Genomic DNA, 24,735 nt, shown 5'->3' with positions numbered 1-24,735 from the left:
GGGGGGGGATATCCTGGAATTTGCTGTCGGGTTCTATGGAGAAAGCAATACCCAGTTATGTCCAGTAGCCAAATATGAGGTATTATAGCAATTTTGATATTTTTACTTGGAAATGAGCAAGAAGCAAAAGATTCTGCATGCAATAAAAGAACATTGATGTTACAGCCATGGAAAGTTTTACCAGTCACCGTCAAGCCTCATGTAATGTCTATTGACTAGTGTATCATCATTACTGGATACAATTTGGTCACAACTACAATTCATCATACTTTAGGCAATCATTATTACTAAAGTTGAATTTAATTCACTTCATAGAGAAATAAAATTCCATGAAAAGACGAAGGAAAACAACATGTTAAAAGGTAAAATTTGTTTATTTTCGTTTTCAAAAGTGAAGTGATTCATAAATAAAAGACAGTGTTCTGGACTGTCCCTGAACATCTGTAATACTCTGGACCTATAAACAGTAAAAACAATATTCCTTCTTTTCCTTCTTTTCTGTTTTTAGATTATGCCCCAATCAATAACAACAAAGTGTTAATTTGTAAATGATATTAAAGACATTCATCCTTTGCCAAATAGATGCATTATGCCACAAATTTCACATCCGCACCATGCTGAGAGGAACAGAATTTCTGCCCCTAGAGATCAGACTTAAAGTAACATTAATTAAGGGCCAAAAATATCTTAAAATGAACTTTTATCAACAAATTGTTCTGTTAAAACTCGATTGCTCGATTTAGTGTGGTTGATTAGTGAATATCTCGTTAACATGATGTCACTCTGTCCCATCCTGTCTAATTATACTGAGGGTTGAAGGTGACCCAGTGTGCATTCTGTTGGTTCTTTGCTTTGTGACTCGTGGTAAACAGAGATTTAAACACTGTGCTTGCGTTGGGGTTATCTTGAATGCTGCCATTAGGTTTTGGCTTCTTTGAATCTTCTGTTTTCCCATTCATATGTCTTGATTTGTAATCAACTTTCCCGTTGGTCAGTTTGGAGGTGTGTGATGATGTTCCATTGGTCAAACCATTCTGCGATGAGCTTGGCTCAATCCTGGACACTTTACTTGAAGTTGCTGATTCTAAAATTAATGAAAAGTAATGGTATATCTTTCTGAGAAAAGTAAATGAAGGTCAATCGAAACAGAACTTTTACCCGTAAGTTACGCCCAAAACCTCAAGTAACTTACGCCAACAAATACCTGCCGTAAACCACACGTAAGTTTACGTTCAGACGTCATAAAGGGAAACAAATGACTGCCGTATTGTGTCGTGTTAAATAAATAAACTCCAGTGGGCATTACGTATGTAGGGGATGAGTGTGTCGAAACCAACAAACACAAGTAGGGGCCAAAAGTACAGTATTTTCCCAATATTTTACTTGGATGGTAACAGCGACGGCTATATATTCCATGCATTTCTAGATATATTTCATGATTTTTAATGATGAGTTTTGTGATGAAATTGAACGAAATTTTAATTTCATAAACGATGATATTTATTTCAAAATACTGCAATATTATTTCGTTAGCTGATTTTGAAGATATAATATAATATTTAGCTTTATAATTATGCTATGCAGGTCGTTTTTCATGTTTAACCTGATTATATCAGAAAAAATGAATTTCTGCAAATTTGCTATCCATTTTAACAGAGACGTATACGTCTCTGATTTTAAGAAAAAGTATAAAATTAATATGAAATAAAAATGTGGGAAATTCTATTTCACGGTATATCAAATTTTGTTTTTATAACATTTCCGATTAACTTTAAGATGATTTAAAGAAAAATGTGTAGAAATGTATGAAAGATGTTGTATGCAATGACGTGCCGTACATGTAAGTCTTCAACGTTACGTCATTATCCCATTGGGTTGTATGTTATTTTACTGGGGGGCTTTCCAATAATTTCCCCTGGCTTCGTTGTTTGATCCATTTTAACGACATTTTGCGTACATCTGCAGAATTATCCAAAGCTTTCGTTAATTAGGTTAATGTTATCACCAATTTCTTAGTTTTTAAATCATAATGAGTTAATTGGCCATTGTGTCCTATTAGAAAGACGCCAACAGTAAATTTGATACGGAGACGAAAACTGGTATCTCAATAACAGAACCTTAGAGAATTATGTACATGTAAATACTACTAGCAAGAACAACGTGTAATTTTCTGGCAGGACGTTAAGTATAAAAAACGGATGTCAAACAAATTCATGAAATTTATTGAAAAAATGTTGATAGATGCAATGGAGAAATGACGTATCTTGAAAGGCTTATGACGCGTCACTAACGTATATCAATAAAGAGTAAGAAATTGATCATAATCTGCCCAAAAAATCACAAACTGTTGTCATTTCGTCCGTCCTTTCTTTGGATTATAGTGTTCACTTTACCAAACCTTGGCGCACCTGTTGCAAATATTTTTGTAATTGAAAAAATATGAAAGTATGTTAGAAAATGGTTGTTTTATAACGATTTGATCCCGATATAATTGTCATTCGACGAGTACCGCTTTGAGAAACTGTCCCCCAACTGACCTAATCCCTACCACTGAGATCTAGACAACCCCTCATCTCCGAGTAATATTTTGTACATGTAGATTATGCAATGATTCAGTAGTTGAAAGGGAAAGCAACAGCAAGAAAGTTTAAGTTGACGGAAGTTATGTTTGAAGGTAACTTAATGTTTAACTATCCGCTATCTTGTCGCTGTGATATTGTTGTGGTGCTTCTATTACAACACGTCGCAAGTCTGTCAATCTTTGTTTTTTTTAAGAGGATAGACTTTTACTGTGTTGCATCCTTATAATAACAATACCTACACAATTAATTGGCTTATGTTTGACTACTGATTCCGGTTCACCCCAAGAGTCCGCGGCATCTCCAAATCCAATAGCTTATTTTTGTTTGTAAACTTTCAGTTACATGTAATATTTGCCCAGTGTTTTATTGTGCCCTCTATAATTATACGAATTGGAAATCATCGGGTTTGTGAAATGATAAAAATTCTCACAATTAATATTTCCATGCCTAAAAATACAACAATATTTAGTTGTATCAGAGTTTTACAAAACAATGTACTTATTAATATTTAGTTGAACTGGCGATCAGATAGTCCCAATAATACAAGTACTGTGACGGACTAAACATTTAATTCCGTGGTACTGTCAAATGTTCGATATTAGCTGTACATGTACTTGACATTTGTTATATTTCTAATTCTAAATTGGCATAATATTGTTATGTATTTATACATATTTTTTTTACCTATAACTAGATAACTAATAAGTGGCATCTTCCAGTTGTTCTTCCAGATGAAATCATCAGATAATAGAAAATAGGAATAGTTGAAAATGCTGAATTTCAGGGTTCAAAATCGGGAATCTCCCTCCAAAATAGGGAGATTTCGCAAGTATGGATTTGTAGAATATGATATGTTTCTTCATCATTGCATTCATATTGTAAAAATATGTAAAAAAAAAATACACAGTTGCTACATGTATGACATGACATCAAAAGAAAAAGGCCCGGGCGGATCAAATACTTCTATCCAGCTGTACCGGGCTCTCATGTGCTGCCTTGGGGTCTACGGGGCTCTAATTAGTTTAACTATGACACTAGAGAGTTCAACTTCTGAAAGTTCTGGCCACCTCATAAATGGAAATATTCCAATGAGAATCGCCGTATGTTAAGTCTAAAGAAATCATTGAATGGTTAAGATTGTAACCGCTTTTAACCTAAGGATCATCTCATCATGTTGGATTATTCACTTCCGGAATAATTTACGTGCACGTAAACCCTTACGTGAATGTGAAAAATACGGACGGTTTAGTGAAACACCCCTTGCGTAACTTACGTGCACTTAGTTACGTGCACGTAAATATTTACGGGGACACGTAACTTTACGTACGCGTCGTGAAACGGCACCCTGGACCCTAAGTATGACTGATTAATAAACATACCTGTATTATTCACTTCCGGTATAATTTACGTGCACGTAAACCCGTACGTGAATGTGAAAAATTACGGACGGTTTAGTGAAACACCCCCTACGTAACTTACGTGCACTTAGTTACGTGCACGTAAATATTTACGGGTACACGTAACTTTACGTACGCGTCGTGAAACGGCACCCTGGACCCTAAGTATGACTGATTAGTAAATGTACCTGTCTCCTGGACCCTAAGTATGACTGATTAGTAAACGTATCGGTCTCCTGGACCCTAAGTATGACTGTTTAATAAACATACCTGTCTCCCGGACCCTAAGTATGACTGATTAGTAAACATACCTGTCTCCTGGACCCGAATTATGACTGATTAATCGTACCTGTCTCCTGGACCCTAAGTATGACTGTTTAGTAAACATACCTGTCCCCTGGACCCTAAGTATGACTGATTAGTAAACATTCCTGTCTCCTGGACCCGAAGTATGACTGATTAATAGTACCTGTCTCCTGGACCCTAAGTATGACTGTTTAATAAACGTACCTGTCTCCTGGACCCTAAGTATGACTGATTAGTAACCGTATCGGTCTCCTGGACCCTAAGTATGACTGTTTAATAAACCTACCTGTCTCCTGGACCCTAAGTTTGACTGATTTGTAAACGTACCTGTCTCCTGGACCCTAAGTGTGACTGTTTAATAAACGTACCTGTCTCCTGGACCCTAAGTATGACTGTTTAGTAAACATACCTGTCCCCTGGACCCTAAGTATGACTGATTAGTAAACATTCCTGTCTCCTGGACCCGAAGTATGACTGATTAATCGTACCTGTCTCCAGGACCCTAAGTATGACTGTTTAATAAACATACCGGTCTCCTGGACCCTAAGTATGACTGATTAGTAACCGTATCGGTCTCCTGGACCCTAAGTATGACTGTTTAATAAACCTACCTGTCTCCTGGACCCTAAGTTTGACTGATTTGTAAACGTACCTGTCTCCTGGACCCTAAGTGTGACTGTTTAATAAACGTACCTGTCTCCAGGACCCTAAGTATGACTGATTAGTAAACATACCTGTCTCCTGGACCCGAAGTATGACTGATTAATCGTACCTGTCTCCTGGACCCTAAGTATGACTGTTTAATAAACATACCTGTCTCCTGGACCCTAAGTATGACTGATTAATAAACATACCTGTCTCCTGGACCCTAAGTATGACTGATTAGTAAACGTACCTGTCTCCTGGACCCTAAGTTTGACTGATTTGTAAACGTACCTGTCTCCTGGACCCTAAGTGTGACTGATTAGTAAACATACCTGTCTCCTGGACCCTAAGTATGACTGATTAGTAAACGTACCTGTCTCCTGGACCCTAAGTGTGACTGATTAGTAAACGTACCTGTCTCCTGGACCCTAAGTGTGACTGATTAGTAAACATACCTGTCTCCTGGACCCTAAGTATGACTGATTAGTAAACGTACCTGTCTCCTGGACCCTAAGTGTGACTGATTAGTAAACGTACCTGTCTCCTGGACCCTAAGTGTGACTGATTAGTAAACGTACCTGTCTCCTGGACCCTAAGTATGACTGATTAGTAAACGTACCTGTCTCCTGGACCCTAAGTGTGACTGATTAGTAAACGTACCTGTCTCCTGGACCCTAAGTGTGACTGATTAGTAAACATACCTGTCTCCTGGACCCTAAATATGACAGATTAGTAAACATACCTGTCTCCTAGACCCTAAATATGACAGATTAATAAACATACTTGTCTCCTGGACCCTAAGTATGACTGATTAATAAACATACCTGTCTCCTGGACCCTAAGTATGACTGATTAGTAAACATACCTGTCTCCTGGACCCTAAGTATGACTGTTTAGTAAACATACCTGTCTCCTGGACCCTTAGTATGACTGATTAGTAAACGTACCTGTCTCCTGGACCCTAAGTATGACTGATTAATAAACGTACCTGTCTCCTGGACCCTAAGTATCTTTGAAGGACTGATAAGTAAACTTACCTGTCTCCTGGGAAGCTGATCCAGCAGCTGCCTCCGGGGCTTTGTGTTTCTGTGCTTTCTTTGATTTCTGTCAAAACAAACAGTATATCTGTGGTAAGAGTCAAAGTTACGTCTAAATAATGTTGAATAAGGATTGGTTCAGTAAACATATGATATAATATTGTTTATTGCTTGCTCTTGCCCTTTTAATTTCATTTTGTGACTTGAAAAAGAAATGTTGTTATTGAAAACAAGATTTATATCTCACCTGGCACAATCCTGAGGACCTAGGGCCATGCTATTTGGTCAGTAGGTATCATGGACAAAGTGCTATAAAACTTCCCTCAAATAAATGACCTTCTCCTACTTTCAAGACCACAAGGTCTATGTGTTAGAACAACTTTTAAACAACTTTTTCTGAATAACCAAGAGACATAGCTATGGAGTAATGATATTTTGCAAGTAAGAACCTGGGATGCAGTGCTATTAAGTTTCCTCAAATAAATTATCTTGACCTACTTTCAAGGTCACAGGCATCAAATACTTAAAAACCTTTAAGCAACTCCTTCCTAAAACGAAATTTAGTATCAAATAAGGACTCAACTTTGTATAAATGGAGGGTCTGGCTTAATAAAGCGCAGCAGGACAGGGCAAAATAAGTGGTAACCAGAGAAAAATCGTAAAATTCCTCCTTCAGTACAGATTAAGTGATCTCAATAATTTTGTCTGGAATATTCTTAAGCCAAGGATACTCAATATGTGTAACTTTTATTACTTTTTCCCGCGAATGGTTGAGTGAAAATTTGCATATTTTTCTCATCCATGATTTTTTTTCAATATTTATTGCAGCAAAAGGCGTGTGTGTTGAGGGGATCTTATATGAACAAAGGCATTACCAAAGTCAACTACAGTAACTACTAGTAATGTTTGCTTGCTCTAGTCTCTGACCTTGTCTAGCTTTGCCTGAAGTCTTTTGGCCTCCATACGTTTGTACAACTCATCAATCTCCTCCTCTGTTCCATTCAGTATCACAATGTCCTCAGGCCTGAAGGGTGTTCCACACTGAAACAAATCCAGTGTGAATACTTGTACATGCACACATATTGTAAAACATTTAATAACATATCAAAACTAGTTTGGAAAATTGTCAAGTTTTTCATAAAATCGGTTGACAACTTTAAAAGATTGTATTTCACTAGATCAAAGGTAGCTGTAAATTTTATTCATACCTTGTGACAGTTCTGACCTTTGACCTCTTTATTGGCTCTCTCTGATAGTACACATCCACACTTCCATAAGACAGAAAATCTACAACAAAACAAACAACATCATATTAACCAAAACTGTCAAGATTACAATGAAATACATACAATGTGTGTAATATCAGCGGAAAATGTACAGAGGTCAAAACTGAGTATTGCCCACTTCAACTAATGGTATGTCTGTACTACTACAAAACCCAGCCAAGTATCAAGTTATATAAATGTCTAGACCTTGTTGATTTATGACCTGCGTCATTAGTTAAATGACAGAATTCAAACTTATAATCAACTCCAGTAGTAATGTTAGGAGACTAACAATTATTTTATTTTGTTGATGAAGCTGGATACAACAGGATCTAGGTAAGCACAGTGATGCTATAACAGGATCAAGGTAAGCACAGTGATGTTATAACAGGATCTAGGTAAGCACAGTGTTGCTATAACAGGATCTAGGTAAGCACAGTGATGCTATAACAGGATCTAGGTAAGCACAGTGATGCTATAACAGGATCTAGGTAAGCACAGTGATGCTATAACAGGATCTAGGTAAGCACAGTGATGCTATAACAGGATCTAGGTAAGCACAGTGATGCTATAACAGGATCTAGGTAAGCACAGTGATGCTATAACAGGATCTAGGTAAGCACAGTGATGCTATAACAGGATCTAGGTAAGCACAGTGATGCTATAACAGGATCTAGGTAAGCACAGTGATGCTATAACAGGATCTAGGTAAGCACAGTGATGCTATAACAGGATCTAGGTAAGCACAGTGATGCTATAACAGGATCTAGGTAAGCACAGTGATGCTATAACAGGATCTAGGTAAGCACAGTGATGCTATAACAGGATCTAGGTAAGCACAGTGATGCTATAACAGGATCTAGGTAAGCACAGTGATGCTATAACAGGATCTAGGTAAGCACAGTGATGCTATAACAGGATCTAGGTAAGCACAGTGATGCTATAACAGGATCTAGGTAAGCACAGTGATGCTATAACAGGATCTAGGTAAGCACAGTGATGCTATAACAGGATCTAGGTAAGCACAGTGATGCTATAACAGGATCTAGGTAAGCACAGTGATGCTATAACAGGATCTAGGTAAGCACAGTGATGCTATAACAGGATCTAGGTAAGCACAGTGATGCTATAACAGGATCTAGGTAAGCACAGTGATGCTATAACAGGATCTAGGTAAGCACAGTGATGCTATAACAGGATCTAGGTAAGCACAGTGATGCTATAACAGGATCTAGGTAAGCACAGTGATGCTATAACAGGATCTAGGTAAGCACAGTGATGCTATAACAGGATCTAGGTAAGCACAGTGATGCTATAACAGGATCTAGGTAAGCACAGTGATGCTATAACAGGATCTAGGTAAGCACAGTGATGCTATAACAGGATCTAGGTAAGCACAGTGATGCTATAACAGGATCTAGGTAAGCACAGTGATGCTATAACAGGATCTAGGTAAGCACAGTGATGCTATAACAGGATCTAGGTAAGCACAGTGATGCTATAACAGGATCTAGGTAAGCACAGTGATGCTATAACAGGATCTAGGTAAGCACAGTGATGCTATAACAGGATCTAGGTAAGCACAGTGATGCTATAACAGGATCTAGGTAAGCACAGTGATGCTATAACAGGATCTAGGTAAGCACAGTGATGCTATAACAGGATCTAGGTAAGCACAGTGATGCTATAACAGGATCTAGGTAAGCACAGTGATGCTATAACAGGATCTAGGTAAGCACAGTGATGCTATAACAGGATCTAGGTAAGCACAGTGATGCTATAACAGGATCTAGGTAAGCACAGTGATGCTATAACAGGATCTAGGTAAGCACAGTGATGCTATAACAGGATCTAGGTAAGCACAGTGATGCTATAACAGGATCTAGGTAAGCACAGTGATGCTATAACAGGATCTAGGTAAGCACAGTGATGCTATAACAGGATCTAGGTAAGCACAGTGATGCTATAACAGGATCTAGGTAAGCACAGTGATGCTATAACAGGATCTAGGTAAGCACAGTGATGCTATAACAGGATCTAGGTAAGCACAGTGATGCTATAACAGGATCTAGGTAAGCACAGTGATGCTATAACAGGATCTAGGTAAGCACAGTGATGCTATAACAGGATCTAGGTAAGCACAGTGATGCTATAACAGGATCTAGGTAAGCACAGTGATGCTATAACAGGATCTAGGTAAGCACAGTGATGCTATAACAGGATCTAGGTAAGCACAGTGATGCTATAACAGGATCTAGGTAAGCACAGTGATGCTATAACAGGATCTAGGTAAGCACAGTGATGCTATAACAGGATCTAGGTAAGCACAGTGATGCTATAACAGGATCTAGGTAAGCACAGTGATGCTATAACAGGATCTAGGTAAGCACAGTGATGCTATAACAGGATCTAGGTAAGCACAGTGATGCTATAACAGGATCTAGGTAAGCACAGTGATGCTATAACAGGATCTAGGTAAGCACAGTGATGCTATAACAGGATCTAGGTAAGCACAGTGATGCTATAACAGGATCTAGGTAAGCACAGTGATGCTATAACAGGATCTAGGTAAGCACAGTGATGCTATAACAGGATCTAGGTAAGCACAGTGATGCTATAACAGGATCTAGGTAAGCACAGTGATGCTATAACAGGATCTAGGTAAGCACAGTGATGCTATAACAGGATCTAGGTAAGCACAGTGATGCTATAACAGGATCTAGGTAAGCACTGTGATGCTATAACAGGATCCAGATAAGCACAGTGATGCTAAAACAGGACTCAGGTAAGCAGTGGTGCTATAACAGGATCTAGGTAAGCACTGTGATGCTATAACAGGATCCAGATAAGCACAGTGATGCTAAAGCAGGACTCAGGTAAGCAGTGGTGCTATAACAGGATCTAGGTAAGCACTGTGATGCTATAACAGGATCCAGATAAGCACAGTGATGCTAAAGCAGGACTCAGGTAAGCAGTGGTGCTATAACAGGATCTAGGTAAGCACAGAGATGCTATAACAGGCTCTAGGTAAGCACAGTGATGCTATAACAGGATCCAGGTAAGCACAGTGATGCTATAACAGGATCTAGGTAATCACGGTAATGCTATAACAGGATCTAGGTAAGCACAGTGATGCTATAACAGGACCCATCTAAGCACAGAGATGCTATAACAGGATCTAGGTAAGCCCAGTGATGCTATAACAGGATCCAGGTAAGCACAGAGATGCTATAACAGGATCTAGGTAAGCACAGTGATGTTATAACAGGATCTAGGTAAGCACAGTGTTGCTATAACAGGATCTAGGTAAGCACAGGGAGGCTATAACAGGATCTAAATAAGCACAGTGATGCTATAACAGGATCTAGGTAATCACGGTAATGCTATAACAGGATCTAGGTAAGCACAGAGATGCTATAACAGGATCCAGGTAAGCACAGTGATGCTATAACAGGATATAGGTTAGCACAGTGATGCTATAACAGGATCTAGGTAGGCACAGTGATGCTATAACAGGATACAGGTAAGCACAGTGATGCTATAACAGGATCCAGGCAAGCACAGTGATGCTATAACAGGATCCAGGTAGGCACAGTGATGCTAAAACAGGACTCAGGTAAGCAGTGGTGCTATAACAGGATCTAGGTAAGCACAGAGATGCTATAACAGGATCTAGGTAAGCCCAGTGATGCTATAACAGGATCCAGGTAAGCACAGAGATGCTATAACAGGATCTAGGTAAGCACAGTGTTGCTATAACAGGATCTAGGTAAGCACAGTGATGCTATATCAGGATCTAGGTAATCACAGTGATGCTATAACAGGATCCAGGTAAGCACAGAGATGCTATAACAGGATCTAGGTAAGCACAGTGATGCTATAACAGGATCTAGGTAAGCACAGTGATGCTATAATAGGATCTAGGTAAGCACAGTGTTGCTATAACAGCATCTAGGTAAGCACAGTGATGCTATAACAGGATCTAGGTAAGCACAGTGATGCTATAACAGGATCTAGGTAAGCACAGTGATGCTATAACAGGATCTAGGTAAGCACAGTGATGCTATAACAGGATCTAGGTAAGCACAGTGATGCTATAACAGGATCTAGGTAAGCACAGTGATGCTATAACAGGATCTAGGTAAGCACAGTGATGCTATAACAGGATCTAGGTAAGCACAGTGATGCTATAACAGGATCTAGGTAAGCACAGTGATGCTATAACAGGATCTAGGTAAGCACAGTGATGCTATAACAGGATCTAGGTAAGCACAGTGATGCTATAACAGGATCTAGGTAAGCACAGTGATGCTATAACAGGATCTAGGTAAGCACAGTGATGCTATAACAGGATCTAGGTAAGCACAGTGATGCTATAACAGGATCTAGGTAAGCACAGTGATGCTATAACAGGATCTAGGTAAGCACAGTGATGCTATAACAGGATCTAGGTAAGCACAGTGATGCTATAACAGGATCTAGGTAAGCACAGTGATGCTATAACAGGATCCAGGTAAGCACAGTGATGCTATAACAGGATCTAGGTAAGCACAGTGATGCTATAACAGGATCCAGGTAAGCACAGTGATGTTATAACAGGACTCAGGTAAGCAGTGATGCTATAACAGGATCTAGGTAAGCACAGTGATTCTATAACAGGATATAGGTTAGCACAGTGATGCTATAACAGGATCCAGATAAGCACAGTGATGCTATAACAGGATCTAGGTAATCACGGTGATGCTATAACAGGATCTAGGTAAGCACAGTGATGATATAACAGGATCAAGGTAAGCACAGTGATGCTAAAACAGGATATAGGTTAGCACAGTGTTACTATAACAGGATTCAGATAAGCACAGAGATGCTATAACAGGATCTAGGTAAGCACAGAAGTGAGACACAAATATGAATTGTAGGTAATCCTACAACATAAACCACTCTTACATTTAAATTTTTGAAATTCAAGACCCCGGGTTTAAGAGGATCAAAGTAAGCACAGTGATGCTATAAGAGGATCTAGGTAAGCACAGTGATGCTATAACAAGATCTAGGTAAGCACAGTGTTGCTATAACAGGATCTAGGTAAGCACAGTGATGTTATAACAGGATCTAGGTAAGCACAGTGATGCTATAACAAGATCTAGGTAAGCACAGTGTTGCTATAACAGGATCTAGGTAAGCACAGTGATTCTATAACAGGATATAGGTTAGCACAGTGATGCTATAACAGGATCCAGATAAGCACAGTGATGCTATAACAGGATCTAGGTAGGCACAGTGATGCTATAACAGGATACAGGTAAGCACAGTGATGCTAGAACAGGATCTAGGTAAGCACAGTGATGCTATAACAGGCTCCAGGTAAGCACAGTGATGCTATAACAGGATCCAGGTAAGCACTGTGATGTTATAACAGGACTCAGGTAAGCAGTCATGCTATAACAGGATCTAGGTAAGCACAGAGATGCTATACCAGGATCTAGGTAAGCACAGTGATGCTATAACAGGCTCCAGGTAAGCACAGTGATGCTATAACAGGATCCAGGTAAGCACTGTGATGTTATAACAGGACTCAGGTAAGCAGTGATGCTATAACAGGATCTAGGTAAGCACAGTGATGCTATAACAGGATCTAGGTAATCACAGTGATGCTATAACAGGATCTAGGTAAGCACAGAAGTGAGACACAAATATGAATTGTAGGTAATCCTACAACATAAACCACTCTTATATTTAAATTTTTGAAATTCAAGACCCCGGGTTTAAGATAGTGAAGAATATTTTCAGAGTTAGAATTGCCAACTACAATTGTGGCAGGGTGAACCCCAGTTGAACTTTTTTCCTCTAGAATGAACTGACCTGTGTTTGCCGTTCATCTCTATACCCACGATAGGACAGCTGTAAGGAGCAATGTTTGTGTCGATGTAGCCATCTCCCTTCTCATTCTCAGGTTTCTCATAGGCCGGGTTCTCAGTCAAATTCAGCTCCTTCAGATCCTATGTATAACAGAATATTAACATAAAATACTGTGAACAATCCAAGCATAAAGCTATTAATTCTACATCATGGTCAAAGAGGTGCTTTATGGTCCATGGGTAATCACTACAAAAACTACCAGCTTCTAGATCATTGTTTTTTACTTTAAAACTAGGGTACTGCGAAAGCAGAACATAATATGCCCGTCATACATTGAATGAGCAGTTGTCTGCATGGTTGTACATAAAGGGCCATAACTGCAGAAATTATGGTTGAACAATGATGGTTATCAAACTTGTCCAACTTTCATGGTAATGAACCTTCCTATGAAGTTTGAAGATAATCTGTAGAAAAACTACCTGAGTTATCGAGCGGACACTGTTTGGGCAATTTAATTAAGGGCCATAACTCCGTAAATTACAATCCGATAATTGCGGTTATCGTACTTGTCCGAGCTATCATGGTAATAAACCTTCCTACAAAGTTTGAGGTTAATCCATAGAAAACTACTCAAGATATCGTCCCGTCACCGTTCCCTCCTGCCCACCCACCCACCTGCTAACATAATACGTCTCATCATTGGATGGGCATATAAAAATGAATGTATTCAGTTAAATCAATACAAGACTATGACTCAGTAGGTCTGCGACAATACACCAGAGGCAGATTATTGGAAGAAGATAATTTGTTAGATTGTGGGACATTCTCACCAGCTACACTACAGTTACATTACTATTAACATTAAATGTGCAAGTCATTTAACCTTGAATCCTCGGAGATGAGAGAAGCTGGAGGCACACTCAAACTTGGTTCTGTCCAGCAGAAGTTCCAGAGCACTCTCTTTATTGTACAATCTAACAGGAAAAGAAACAACGTTTCAATTATAATAATATACACAGGTGAATATGTATAGGTGATTTCAACATTAATGATCCAATTGTATGTTAAATTAGCTATATCCTAGTTGCTTACAGCATATCACTGCTACAAGAATCAAGCCATTTTCCTGAGAAAAGGTGAAATTTTACAGAACCAATAACTTCCAATATTGAACCATGGATATTTTACAATTATGTTCATTTGTGGTTAATTTTTAGCTAGATAAACATTGTAAATAAAATGTATTTTCTGTAATAAAAAGGGAAAGATCGTGACAAGAGAGTGCAGACAAAGCCAACAGTAAAACTTACTTTCCAATCTCACAGGCCATGATAGGAGGATGCAATGGTTCTTGTGTGATTGCACAGCGCTTCCACTTGGCATCAAGCTCAGCAACTTTATCTTTCTGTAAAAGGGCAAAAAGTACAGATATAGATTGAAATGTTTACTATCTTCAGAACTAATTGAATGTCTGTTCTTTTACTTTCATAGCCACATGAACCAACAAATTTAAATACTATTAAGTGTATAAATGTCATATCCTTACTCTACTGGACAAATGAAGACCTAATCATCAGGAGATATCCATTTATTTAAATGACATCATATGAAGTTGTTTTTCACTAGAAAACTGTGCATGGTCATGAAGTGGTCCAGCTCCAGCTAGACCACTGGATTGTCCATCCAAATATCTTCTCCTTTAACCATCTGCTATACTAGACTACCTCGGTAAGTCAGCTCCAGACCACTGGTTTGTCCAGCTTCAGACCACTGGTTTGTCCAGCTCCAGCCCACTGGTTTGTCCATCCCAATATATATCTTCTCCTTTAACCATCCACTATACTAGACTACCTCGGTAAGTCAGGGAGCATACCTGATTACAAACTCGACACAGGCATAATGATAAATTACTACAAATTAATTATAATATATAGGTTGACCGTCTGTAGCTGGAATAATTCAGGGAGCATACCTGATTACAAACTTGACACAGGTGAAATGATGATCTACTACAAATTAATTACAATAATAAATACTAACGGTATTGTTTAAACACAAATTCCAAAGGATAATAGGATATGATAGGATATAAGTGGATGCAAGCATTGCTGTCTCTATATCCAAATCAAAATTATATGAAATAAATTGTGGTAAACATAAAAAAATTTTTTTTTATAAAAAGCTGTATGATCAAATGACAATATTATGAGATGAAAATGTCTGTCTGAAAAAAATCAAAATGAGTACTGCACGGACTGTACAGACATTGGAGTAAGAATTAACAAAATCAAAACATACTTTCAAGCAAAAGAAATCTAAAAAAACAAATTTGGAGATTTAATCAGTTATGTACAATTTGGTATTGCTGTAGAAAACTAGAGGTAGCTGAATTTAGCGAAAACTGAGTCTTGAGTTGACAAAACAATATAAACGGCATACACTGACCTGATGTGTGTCAACGTTGAGGCAATCACATCAAATCATGTTGTGGAAGTCAATTCATCTATTCCTGAATGTGCAATATGTTTTCCTTCCACAAACATCAGAATATGTATGACTGGTACTTTTTTGTATCAACTGATACTATTTGAAGCTATAAAGGACAAATGACCAAGCCATGTACATTCTTGCCAACCCTCCCTATTTAGGAGGGAGCTTGAGACTCTCGATTTTTTTACCCCTAAGATCTAATGATTTCATTTGAAAGAAGAACTTAAAATATGTCATTTTAAAGGGTTATTTTGTCTCTATTTGTCTTTATTTTGCACATGCATAAACTCCCCCATGGAAATTTCAAAAAGTTGGCAAATATGCCATATATATACATGTACTACATGGAGATAGTTTTCACTGTGGATGAAATTGGGTCAAGTTTAAGTAGCCCCAACTCACTCATCCGGTGACATTCAAAACTTTATAGTCTGGTTAATTAGCATACACAGGTTCTTATGTATATATCTAAGTTGGTACCTCCACAAATTCATCTCCATCACTGTACAGCAGTCTGTGACGTTAACTATTTTCCTTACTAGTCATTTGGACTAGTGAACCCATAATTTTAATAGTCCAACTGTGAATTTGCTAGTCCAAATTACAGACTGGTCTTTTTTACAGCATGAAGTGTAAATTGTGATCTAAATTGGAAAATTATTAGAAATCAAAACAAAATGTCTCTCAATAATTAACTAAAGAAACGGAGCACGGAACGTGATCGCCAATTATCTCTAATACAGTATTACTGTTGTTTCCATCGAGCCTTTAAGCACTAGCCAGAACCGTAAATTTCTTCTTTCGTGTTGGAGCAATTTTTTCTGTCTGTTCATGGACAGGCTTAGCTGGTTTTGAACCTTTCCTCCAACTTAGCAACATCGCCATGGATGGTTTCACGTGGTTATAAACCGGAAGTAATGTTCGGTAACTACTAAAATCCGGAACCCAGTCTCACGATCGCTCATCGCAACTTCGAAGCTTCGACGAATCCCATATTTTACGATAGGATTAGAACTTGTGACAAGCTTTATAGTGCAAAATGTATAGAACTTGTGACAAGCTTTATAGTGCAAAATGTATACCATTAATAATATTTCCATTATTTTGGAAGAAAATTGCCACTAGTCCAGTCGGACTAGTTAAAATTTTTAATACTAGTCCGGACTTAAATTTACTAGTCGTGGGCATCGGACTAGTGCCTAACGTCGCAGACTGGTACAGTTATATTATGACCAATTTTACATAGGACATACATTAAGAAGATTTGCAAAATTTCATCAGTATTTTTACTTGTAATCAGTTCTTTTAGTTATAGAGTAAAAGTTAAAAAACAAGAGATCCCAAAGGGATCTTGGTGCCCAATTTTGTACCATCTTCATTAGTTCTTTGTCAGTTCGATCTTTTCTCTTCTCTCCTCTAATCTGTTTGATCGAGTCATATTAACAGTAAATGCACCTTGAGGTAACTTTTGATCTAAACTTAATACTGATGTGTATGAAAGCCAACCTTAAAAGTGAGTTTGTCATTTCACATATTTACTAGTACATGTACTTAATGTGAAAGAAATAGAATCGATCATTGCAATATGAGAAAGATCAGTTTAGTTCTTCTTTTAATCCATTTCGTTTTTATGATCAGTCTCAAAATATAACATGCACAACGAGAGATCAAGGGGAACCTACATATAAAATTTGAGAAAGATCCCTCTGGTACTTCCCGAGAAATAGCGATAACAAACTTTCAATATCAAAATCCAAGATGGCTGCCTGTCGGCCATGTTGTTTATCCGATCAGTCTCAAAAGTTGCCCTGCACAGCTAAGGACCAAGGGGAACCTACATATAAAATTTGAGAAAGATCCCTTTGGTACTTTTTGAGAAATACCGATAACAAGAATTGTTTAAGGACGGACGACGGACCACAGACGCAGGGTGATTTGAATAGCCCACCATCAGATGATGGTGGGAAAAAAAAGTCAAGTCTGATATCAAACATTTTGTTTAAATGACAAACAGTGACACTGACTGTTCTCCATTGCCTACATGTACAATGCTAAATGCATAGCCTTCTACACCCCATTATAAGCAATGGACGTTCTACAATTTTACAAACAAAAAACAAAAAACTTAATTATCTTTCTTTTTCACACAATTTTACCTCGTAACTTATGCACATTATTCCCTATATTCAAGCCCTTTTCTTTGGAGTTTGAACTAATTTCAGCAATATAACAGTATCTGTAACCAGAGACGTATATACTACTTTTGGCTATATATATCATGTCTCTGTTGTAACCCAACGATTCACAGATTCAATGAGGCCAATTCTTGTCAAACATCTTTTCCTTGAACAAAATCGTGATTCGTTGCTTGGAAGAGAAAATGTGAATACCTGTTCTGCCTTCTTCTTAACCCTGACCATTTCATCTCGCCTTGGAATGGTTCCTCCATCGCATCCCATCTTATTTACTCAAGAAATTAAGTAAAATAAATTGGACAGTGTTTTGATCTGTGACGACACTTATTTGACGTACAATCGACGCTTTTTATTAACTAACTTTTCCTATTAAATAAAAACATTTTAAAGAATCAGAATGGTTTGTGTACTGTAAAACTATAAGCCACTGTTTCGTATTATTTTGTTTTTGTAAAATGATTACAAAAAGATAGTCAAAGTATGAAAATACCAAAAAATTGATGGGTAATAATAAAGGGATCTATTGTATATCAAATGTACAAATTTCTACTGAGCGACTTTCGCGCGCATCTGTCATATGTAGTTTCGTATTCGGTACTCTGGGCCGGTCAACGTGGATTTTTATTGCTTCTCTGTGTTTTAGATAAAAAAAGATAAGACAAGTTTTGACAAGAACACTACTTCCTTTTTGCCAAAAAGAGAACTTAATCACCGTGTTTATATAAAGGTGAGATAAACTGTTTTATGACCTGATTGATGTTGATCTTTACGTCAAATTTGTATTTAAATCGTCCCGTCACTGTTGTGACACGTGTTGGAATGTTGAAAATGTTGATTTAACTTTTTTTTAGCAGTACAACTGTAGTACTGAAGTTGGCCTTCCACAGGTTGGGTATAACGGTGCGTATAGGTAATAATCTTGCATTGATGTTACAGTAACCCTGTTTTCAGTAACAAATTTATCACTGAAATGGAAAATAAATTTAAACGTGGGAGCAAAAAAAGGCGTCTGCATTCTTTCAACTAATTTATATAAATATGTCTAGCCATTAGGAAAAACTGGAATTTAAATAAGTTTGTCTAAATTATAAACTTATATGCTGATAATAAATAAACCAATGAGAATAATTTTATCTTTAAAACTCAATTTTGGACAATTGGGAATAGTAAAATTAAACCTCCAAGAAAATGCATAGTCATCCTATTGGTGTAAATATTGCAAATATCCCCCCCCCCCCCCCCCCCCCAACAATATCAGGAATAACTTTCTGATTGAGGATGGTAGATTTTCATATTTAATATTTACCATCACTCGGATTTCAGTGGCTATAAATACACTAACTAAAAATAAGTTATCTTCCCTTACGAAAAAAATGCTAATCATAAAAACTTAACTTCAAGTTCAATTATACCAGCCTATTTAGAGGGAATTCAGGATATATTTTTTTATGCTAAACTTTGGGGAAAAAAAGATCCTTAGCGATTTTTTTTGGTATTTAGGAATTTGGATCTTTAAAATTATATGTTCTAGGTTCTATCCTTTTTTCTGCCATCACAATATATAAGGGTAAATGTCTCTGATAACAACCGATAAATGTATTCAATATTGGCATTGGCCGTTTTAATATTTACTTTAGCTCCCATCAATTGAAAACTAGTTCAGAACATACAGTGAACTGCTCAACACTCTATTTGTATTATTTGCAATGTATTTCTACATATAGAATGAATGATATACTTTGTCAACTTATGATTCTGGGCAGCAGAGTAAACTGTGCTCGAGATTAAAATGTGAGATGATGTAAAAAGGTGTCTGTGTGTGTAACTTACTAAACATAAATTTAAATTAGGAGGTACATTGTATTTCAATCACTGAATCTGTATGTGCTTTAGCTTATTCTATAATATATTGTAATCGGAAAACAAATTGGTCTGGCTAGAAATTGACTGGATAATAATATGTAACCGATTTACCAGCAATAGGTTTAACATACATATGATACATCACCAACTCAGGATCAGCAGTCTCCACAATATTGTTTTGAAACTGAAACTGCAGAAACAAATTAACTTCCAAATTCAATGTGGTCTTCATTGTTAAAGGGGCATCACGTGAAGAGCCATATTTATTTTAATGAATGTATGTGTTGTATGCACTTCTACTTATGCTGCCTCGCTATCCCCATATTCATAGTCCGTTCAAAATGTCCAGTTTGACCATTTGAATTGTTCGGGAAAGCCCTTTTAAAAATAGCTCCAATAATGTCACCTAACGGTTTTGAAACGACGCAGGAAACACAGGTGGTCTGACCGAGATGAAACATTTCCAAAGGGGCCCCCATCCTAGATAGGGGCCGTGATGCAACTGCAACTTCTTACCACACTATGAAACCAAGTACTATGATTACAAAGTCTGTGTTGAAACTTATTGAATTAGTAATTATTCATCATCAAAAGTTAATTGCACTCTTGCCAATATGCAGAATTTAAATTTATTACCGGAATGTGACTGGTAAAGATGGTACAGGGCTAAACGCTAGCTTCTCTCAACCATAGGACAAACCTTTCTGTAAACAGAATATGCTGTGGCCATCACAACGGTTATCTTTTGGAGGGCCTTATAGCAAAATCAAACTAACCAGTCACTTATCCCTTCCTTTCGCATAAACTACTGTATATAGAAACACAAAGTAAACTCTCTCCGAAACATGCCCTTTAACATAACAAAATAAGTTCATCTGTGTTCAAACTCGGGCAAAGATACTAGCGAGGTTAAGTGTTCAAACTCGGGCAAAGATACTAGCGAGGTTAAGTGTTCAAACTCGGACAAAGATACTAGCGAGGTTAAGTGTTCAAACTCGGACAAAGATACAAGCGAGGTTAAGTGTTTAAACTCGGACAAACATACTAGCGAGGTTAAGTGTTCAAACTCGGACAAAGATACTAGCGAGGTTAAGTGTTCAAACTCGGGACAAAGAAACTAGCGAGGTTAAGTGTTCAAACTCGGACAAAGATACTAGCGAGGTTAAGTGTTCAAACTCGGACAAAGATACTAGCGAGGTTAAGAGTTTTAGATATTTATTCCTTACATAAACAGCATTTCTGTCGATTCCATTTCAGCTTTAAACTGGCTAACCGGAAGAATACATGCACCGTACTAACTGCTAGGGCAGTTATTTTCTCCTTTGAATACTTCCCACCTGCAATAATGATTCCGTAACATACTCCTTGCACTATCTTTTGACCATTTGGCAACTTTTCGCTTCGTAGCTGATGTGGTACAACAGTTTTCTTTCGCTTACTTCACACGGCCAGTCGTTTAGTTTACAAAGAAATGGTATGCTATGCGCATGCGTTAGTAGAGGGAAATCCCTGAACAAAACGTTGGTCAGACAGGTAGAAATTCCGATGATTTAATATCTTAAAAATATCCATTTTCATGAATATATATCAGCCAAATCTGATCGTTATTTTCCATAAGGAGACTCACTTGATATGTTTATGTAGTATTTGAAAAGAAGACAAACAAAAATTTACGCTTCACCGTGATGTCCCAACAAATCATGGCATTTGTAGAGAACAGCCTAAACTAGTTGATCTAAAAAACATAATTATAAAAACAGACTAACTGGAACATAACTAAAACTGATAGTCTGACAAAAATAGCAATATATGAGAGATATGGTTTTCAACTAGCTGCAGGTACTCATCTTAACAAGGGAAATAGCCATTTTTTAATTATTCGAAAAAGTCTCACATTTTGTCTAAGAGCCATTTCATTGATGTTTTGGCAGCAGGAACACAACCAAGGGAAGATATAAATACAGCCATATTGATAATATCTTTGATTTTACTCTGGGAATCCGGATATACAATAAAATCACTGAATATCCGAAGGTCAGAAAGATCAATTCAGATTATCTCCCCTAACTAATGAGTTCACTGACAAAAAGTGACTAAGGAAATCATAGGAGATTTTAAATGAGACTGTAGTCATACACAACTAAACTAAAACTAAAACTAAATGGTTTGCTCTAAAAATATATAATTATAATAATTTTACTTTTGGTTTTAGGATTTGCAAGATGTCAGCTGGCTGTGTACTTGTAACAGGAGGGGCAGGGTTTGTAGGATCCCACTCTGTGGTAGAGCTGGTCAAAGCTGGCTACTCGGTGGTTGCCTTAGACAATCTTGTCAACGCTAGTATGGGTAGGTGGTTTGCACATGTATCTTGTGTATATGTATGTGATAATGTATATGATCATCACATTATGACTGATTGAAACAAAGGAAAATCTTACTGTGGAGTTCTTCATGAATAATACATGTTTTGTTAAAGAATGTGTATTTCTATGTTTTGATATCAAGAATGTATTGATAGAGGATTTTCAGTTGACATTCCATTTCATATGGGATTTAGAATCAGTCTGGAAGTTTCAATTAAGCATGGCTCTCTCATTTGAAATGGAAACAAATTGAAGGTTCTAGCTTTTATCTCATTACCAAGATTCCTTAAGACAAGTCTTCTTTGACTAAGGTCAAGTCTTCATTCTAACCATTTTGAATTCATCTTTATTGTGAATGCAACTTTATATAATTACAGTACCATGAGAGTTTATAAAGATTTATAAATTCTGTCCTATATTGTTAATGCTAACCTGAGAATTATTGCTTATTGGATGTAGAGAGTATGAAGAGAGTGGAGATGATCACTGGCCAGAAGGTTCCAGCGTGCAAAGTGGACCTGCTGGACAAGGCAGCACTCCAGGATCTCTTCAAACAGGTACGTCAAAGTGGATTTACACCGTACATATATATATACCATATACTGGTGGTGACTTGTGATCAGGTCAGAGGCCAACACATACATATATACCATATACTGGTTGTGACTTGTGATCAGGTCAGAGGTCACCACATACATATATACCATATACTGGTTGTGACTTGTGATCAGGTCAGAGGTCACCACATACATATATACCATATACTGGTTGTGACTTGTGATCAGGTCAGAGGTCACCACATACATATATACCATATACTGGTTGTGACTTGTGATCAGGTCAGAGGTCACCACATACATATATACCATATACTGGTGGTGACTACTGATGAGGTCAGAGGTCAGTAGGGCTGTAACGATCCACCGCGGTGCACCGAAAACCGCACATACATATATACCATATACTGGTGGTGACTTGTGATCATGTCAGAGGTCAGCACATACATATATATACCATATACTGGTGGTGACTACTGATGAGGTCAGAGGTCAGTAGGGCTGTAACGATACACCGCGGTGCACCGAAAACCACGCTAAATTGCTTCGGTTCGGTTTACGGTATTTTTTTCCGTGTTTTGGTTCGGTTTTTAGTATTACCTGACTTCCGGAATTTAACCATACATGTGTAACATAAACATTTATTCTCCAGCGTCGCCTACGATGATAATAAAGGTTTTGAAGGGTTTGACAAGGTTGATGTGGAAATACTTCGGTGTAACATAATATGTAACTTTCCAATGAACGGCTTTGTGCCCTACGCAAACCGGTAAATATCGGCGGACCAAGGCGCACATGTCGTCTGCAGGTGAGGCCGAATTGAACATTAACATTGATACGTTTTGAGCTGATTGATTTCTATATATCGATGATTTAATCATAAACTAGATCGTAGCTAATACATATCTATACTATATGCCGACTGTGACAGTAAATATATCGAATGACGACTTGAAACCTGTAGCAAATCTCATGCAATTCCTGATGAAATACCTGATCTTTTTACCCGATTATCTCCGTGTAAATGTACAGCGTCTTATGTCATAAATGAAGTTTATAATCTCTGATATCATTTGCCAATCATATTTGCTGACAAAAATGATTTTAAAATGATCTTCCTGTTGCTTAAATCTGATTAATTAAAAGTTTCACCCTTTCTTACCTTTATTACCACCTGTACAGGTAAATACTGAAGCAACTTTAGAATTGAAAACATTAATGTAAACTAGAGACAATAACGAACAATTTTCATATAACTTTTATTCACATATAACATATATTTTTAAAGTTATGCACATTTGAAAAATCAAGTAAATTAATTTATATTTCAATAATTAATTCAGCAGTGGTGTCCCTTTACATAGAAATCAATGTAGCAGCATAAAGGTTACAAAAAACTCCCGCTTCCTTTTGCTCGCCTATTTGGCAGCATTTTGGATTCCTGCTAAATGTCTCCGATTGGAAAATCACTCTCCACTTGCCGCATATGTTTCGTAGATTTAAGTTACAAGTCAGGGAACACATCAAACATGGCGACGCATTTGAAGAGGAAGCATAACATTTCGTCATCCTGTATCGTATCAAAATGTATCGTATCGTGGGTAGATATCGTGATACGTATCGTATCGTGGCATAGGTGTATCGTTACAGCCCTAGAGGTCAGCACATACATATATACAATATACTGGTGGTGAATACTGATGAGGTCCGAGGTCAGCACTCACATATATACCATATACTGGTGGTGACTTGTGATCAGGTCAGAGGTCAGCACATACATGTATACCATATACTGGTGGTGACTTGTGATCAGGTCAGAGGTTAGCACATACATATATACCATATACTGGTGTTGAGTACTGATGAGGTCAGAGGTCAGCACATACATATATACTGGTGGTGAATACTGATGAGGTCAGGGGTCAGCACATACATGTATACCATATACTGGTGGTGAATTCTGATATGAGTTCAGAGGTCAGTTTCAACTTTTAGAAAATGGATAAGTACTGAGGTTGATTAGTCCAATATTTTGTTTTATTTTAAAGTTTTGCCATAAGTATGGAGTATGGATTACTCACAATAATTTGCATTGTTGCTAGGAGTTTTGCACATCAGCAAATAATACTACACTGCACAGGAAGATAATTTTGCAGAATCGCTTGGATTGGGGGGG

At 37.5% G+C, this 24,735-nt stretch overlaps 2 protein-coding genes across 2 annotated transcripts in view; one reads left to right on the top strand and one right to left on the bottom strand.

Annotated features, from left to right (window-relative positions):
• Positions 1-355: 355 nt before the first annotated feature.
• Positions 356-18,130, bottom strand: LOC110448324 (protein RTF2 homolog). Its single transcript, XM_021494497.1, has 8 exons — positions 17,972-18,130; positions 14,402-14,496; positions 13,975-14,065; positions 13,095-13,231; positions 7,176-7,254; positions 6,895-7,008; positions 5,968-6,034; positions 356-1,084 (listed from the first exon to the last, which is right to left on the bottom strand). The coding sequence occupies exons 1-8, from the start codon at positions 18,038-18,040 to the stop codon at positions 798-800; spliced, it is 939 nt and encodes a 312-aa protein (XP_021350172.1). The 5' UTR covers positions 18,041-18,130; the 3' UTR covers positions 356-797.
• Positions 18,131-18,371: 241 nt separating this feature from the next.
• Positions 18,372-24,735, top strand: part of LOC110448323 (UDP-glucose 4-epimerase-like) — a 16,944-nt gene continuing 10,580 nt past the window's right edge. Inside the window, exons 1-3 of the mRNA XM_021494496.1 lie at positions 18,372-18,503; positions 21,852-21,985; positions 22,462-22,559. Coding sequence (XP_021350171.1) covers positions 21,862-21,985; positions 22,462-22,559 — 222 coding nt within the window. The 5' untranslated portion in view covers positions 18,372-18,503; positions 21,852-21,861. The remainder of the gene's footprint in view (positions 18,504-21,851; positions 21,986-22,461; positions 22,560-24,735) is intronic.

The sequence above is a fragment of the Mizuhopecten yessoensis genome, unplaced genomic scaffold, assembly GCF_002113885.1.
Source record: "Mizuhopecten yessoensis strain PY_sf001 unplaced genomic scaffold, ASM211388v2 scaffold4001, whole genome shotgun sequence".
Classification (NCBI taxonomy): Eukaryota; Metazoa; Mollusca; class Bivalvia; order Pectinida; family Pectinidae; genus Mizuhopecten; species Mizuhopecten yessoensis.
The sequence above is the reverse complement of the archived record's forward strand: the minus strand, read 5'-3'. Positions and strand labels throughout refer to the sequence as shown.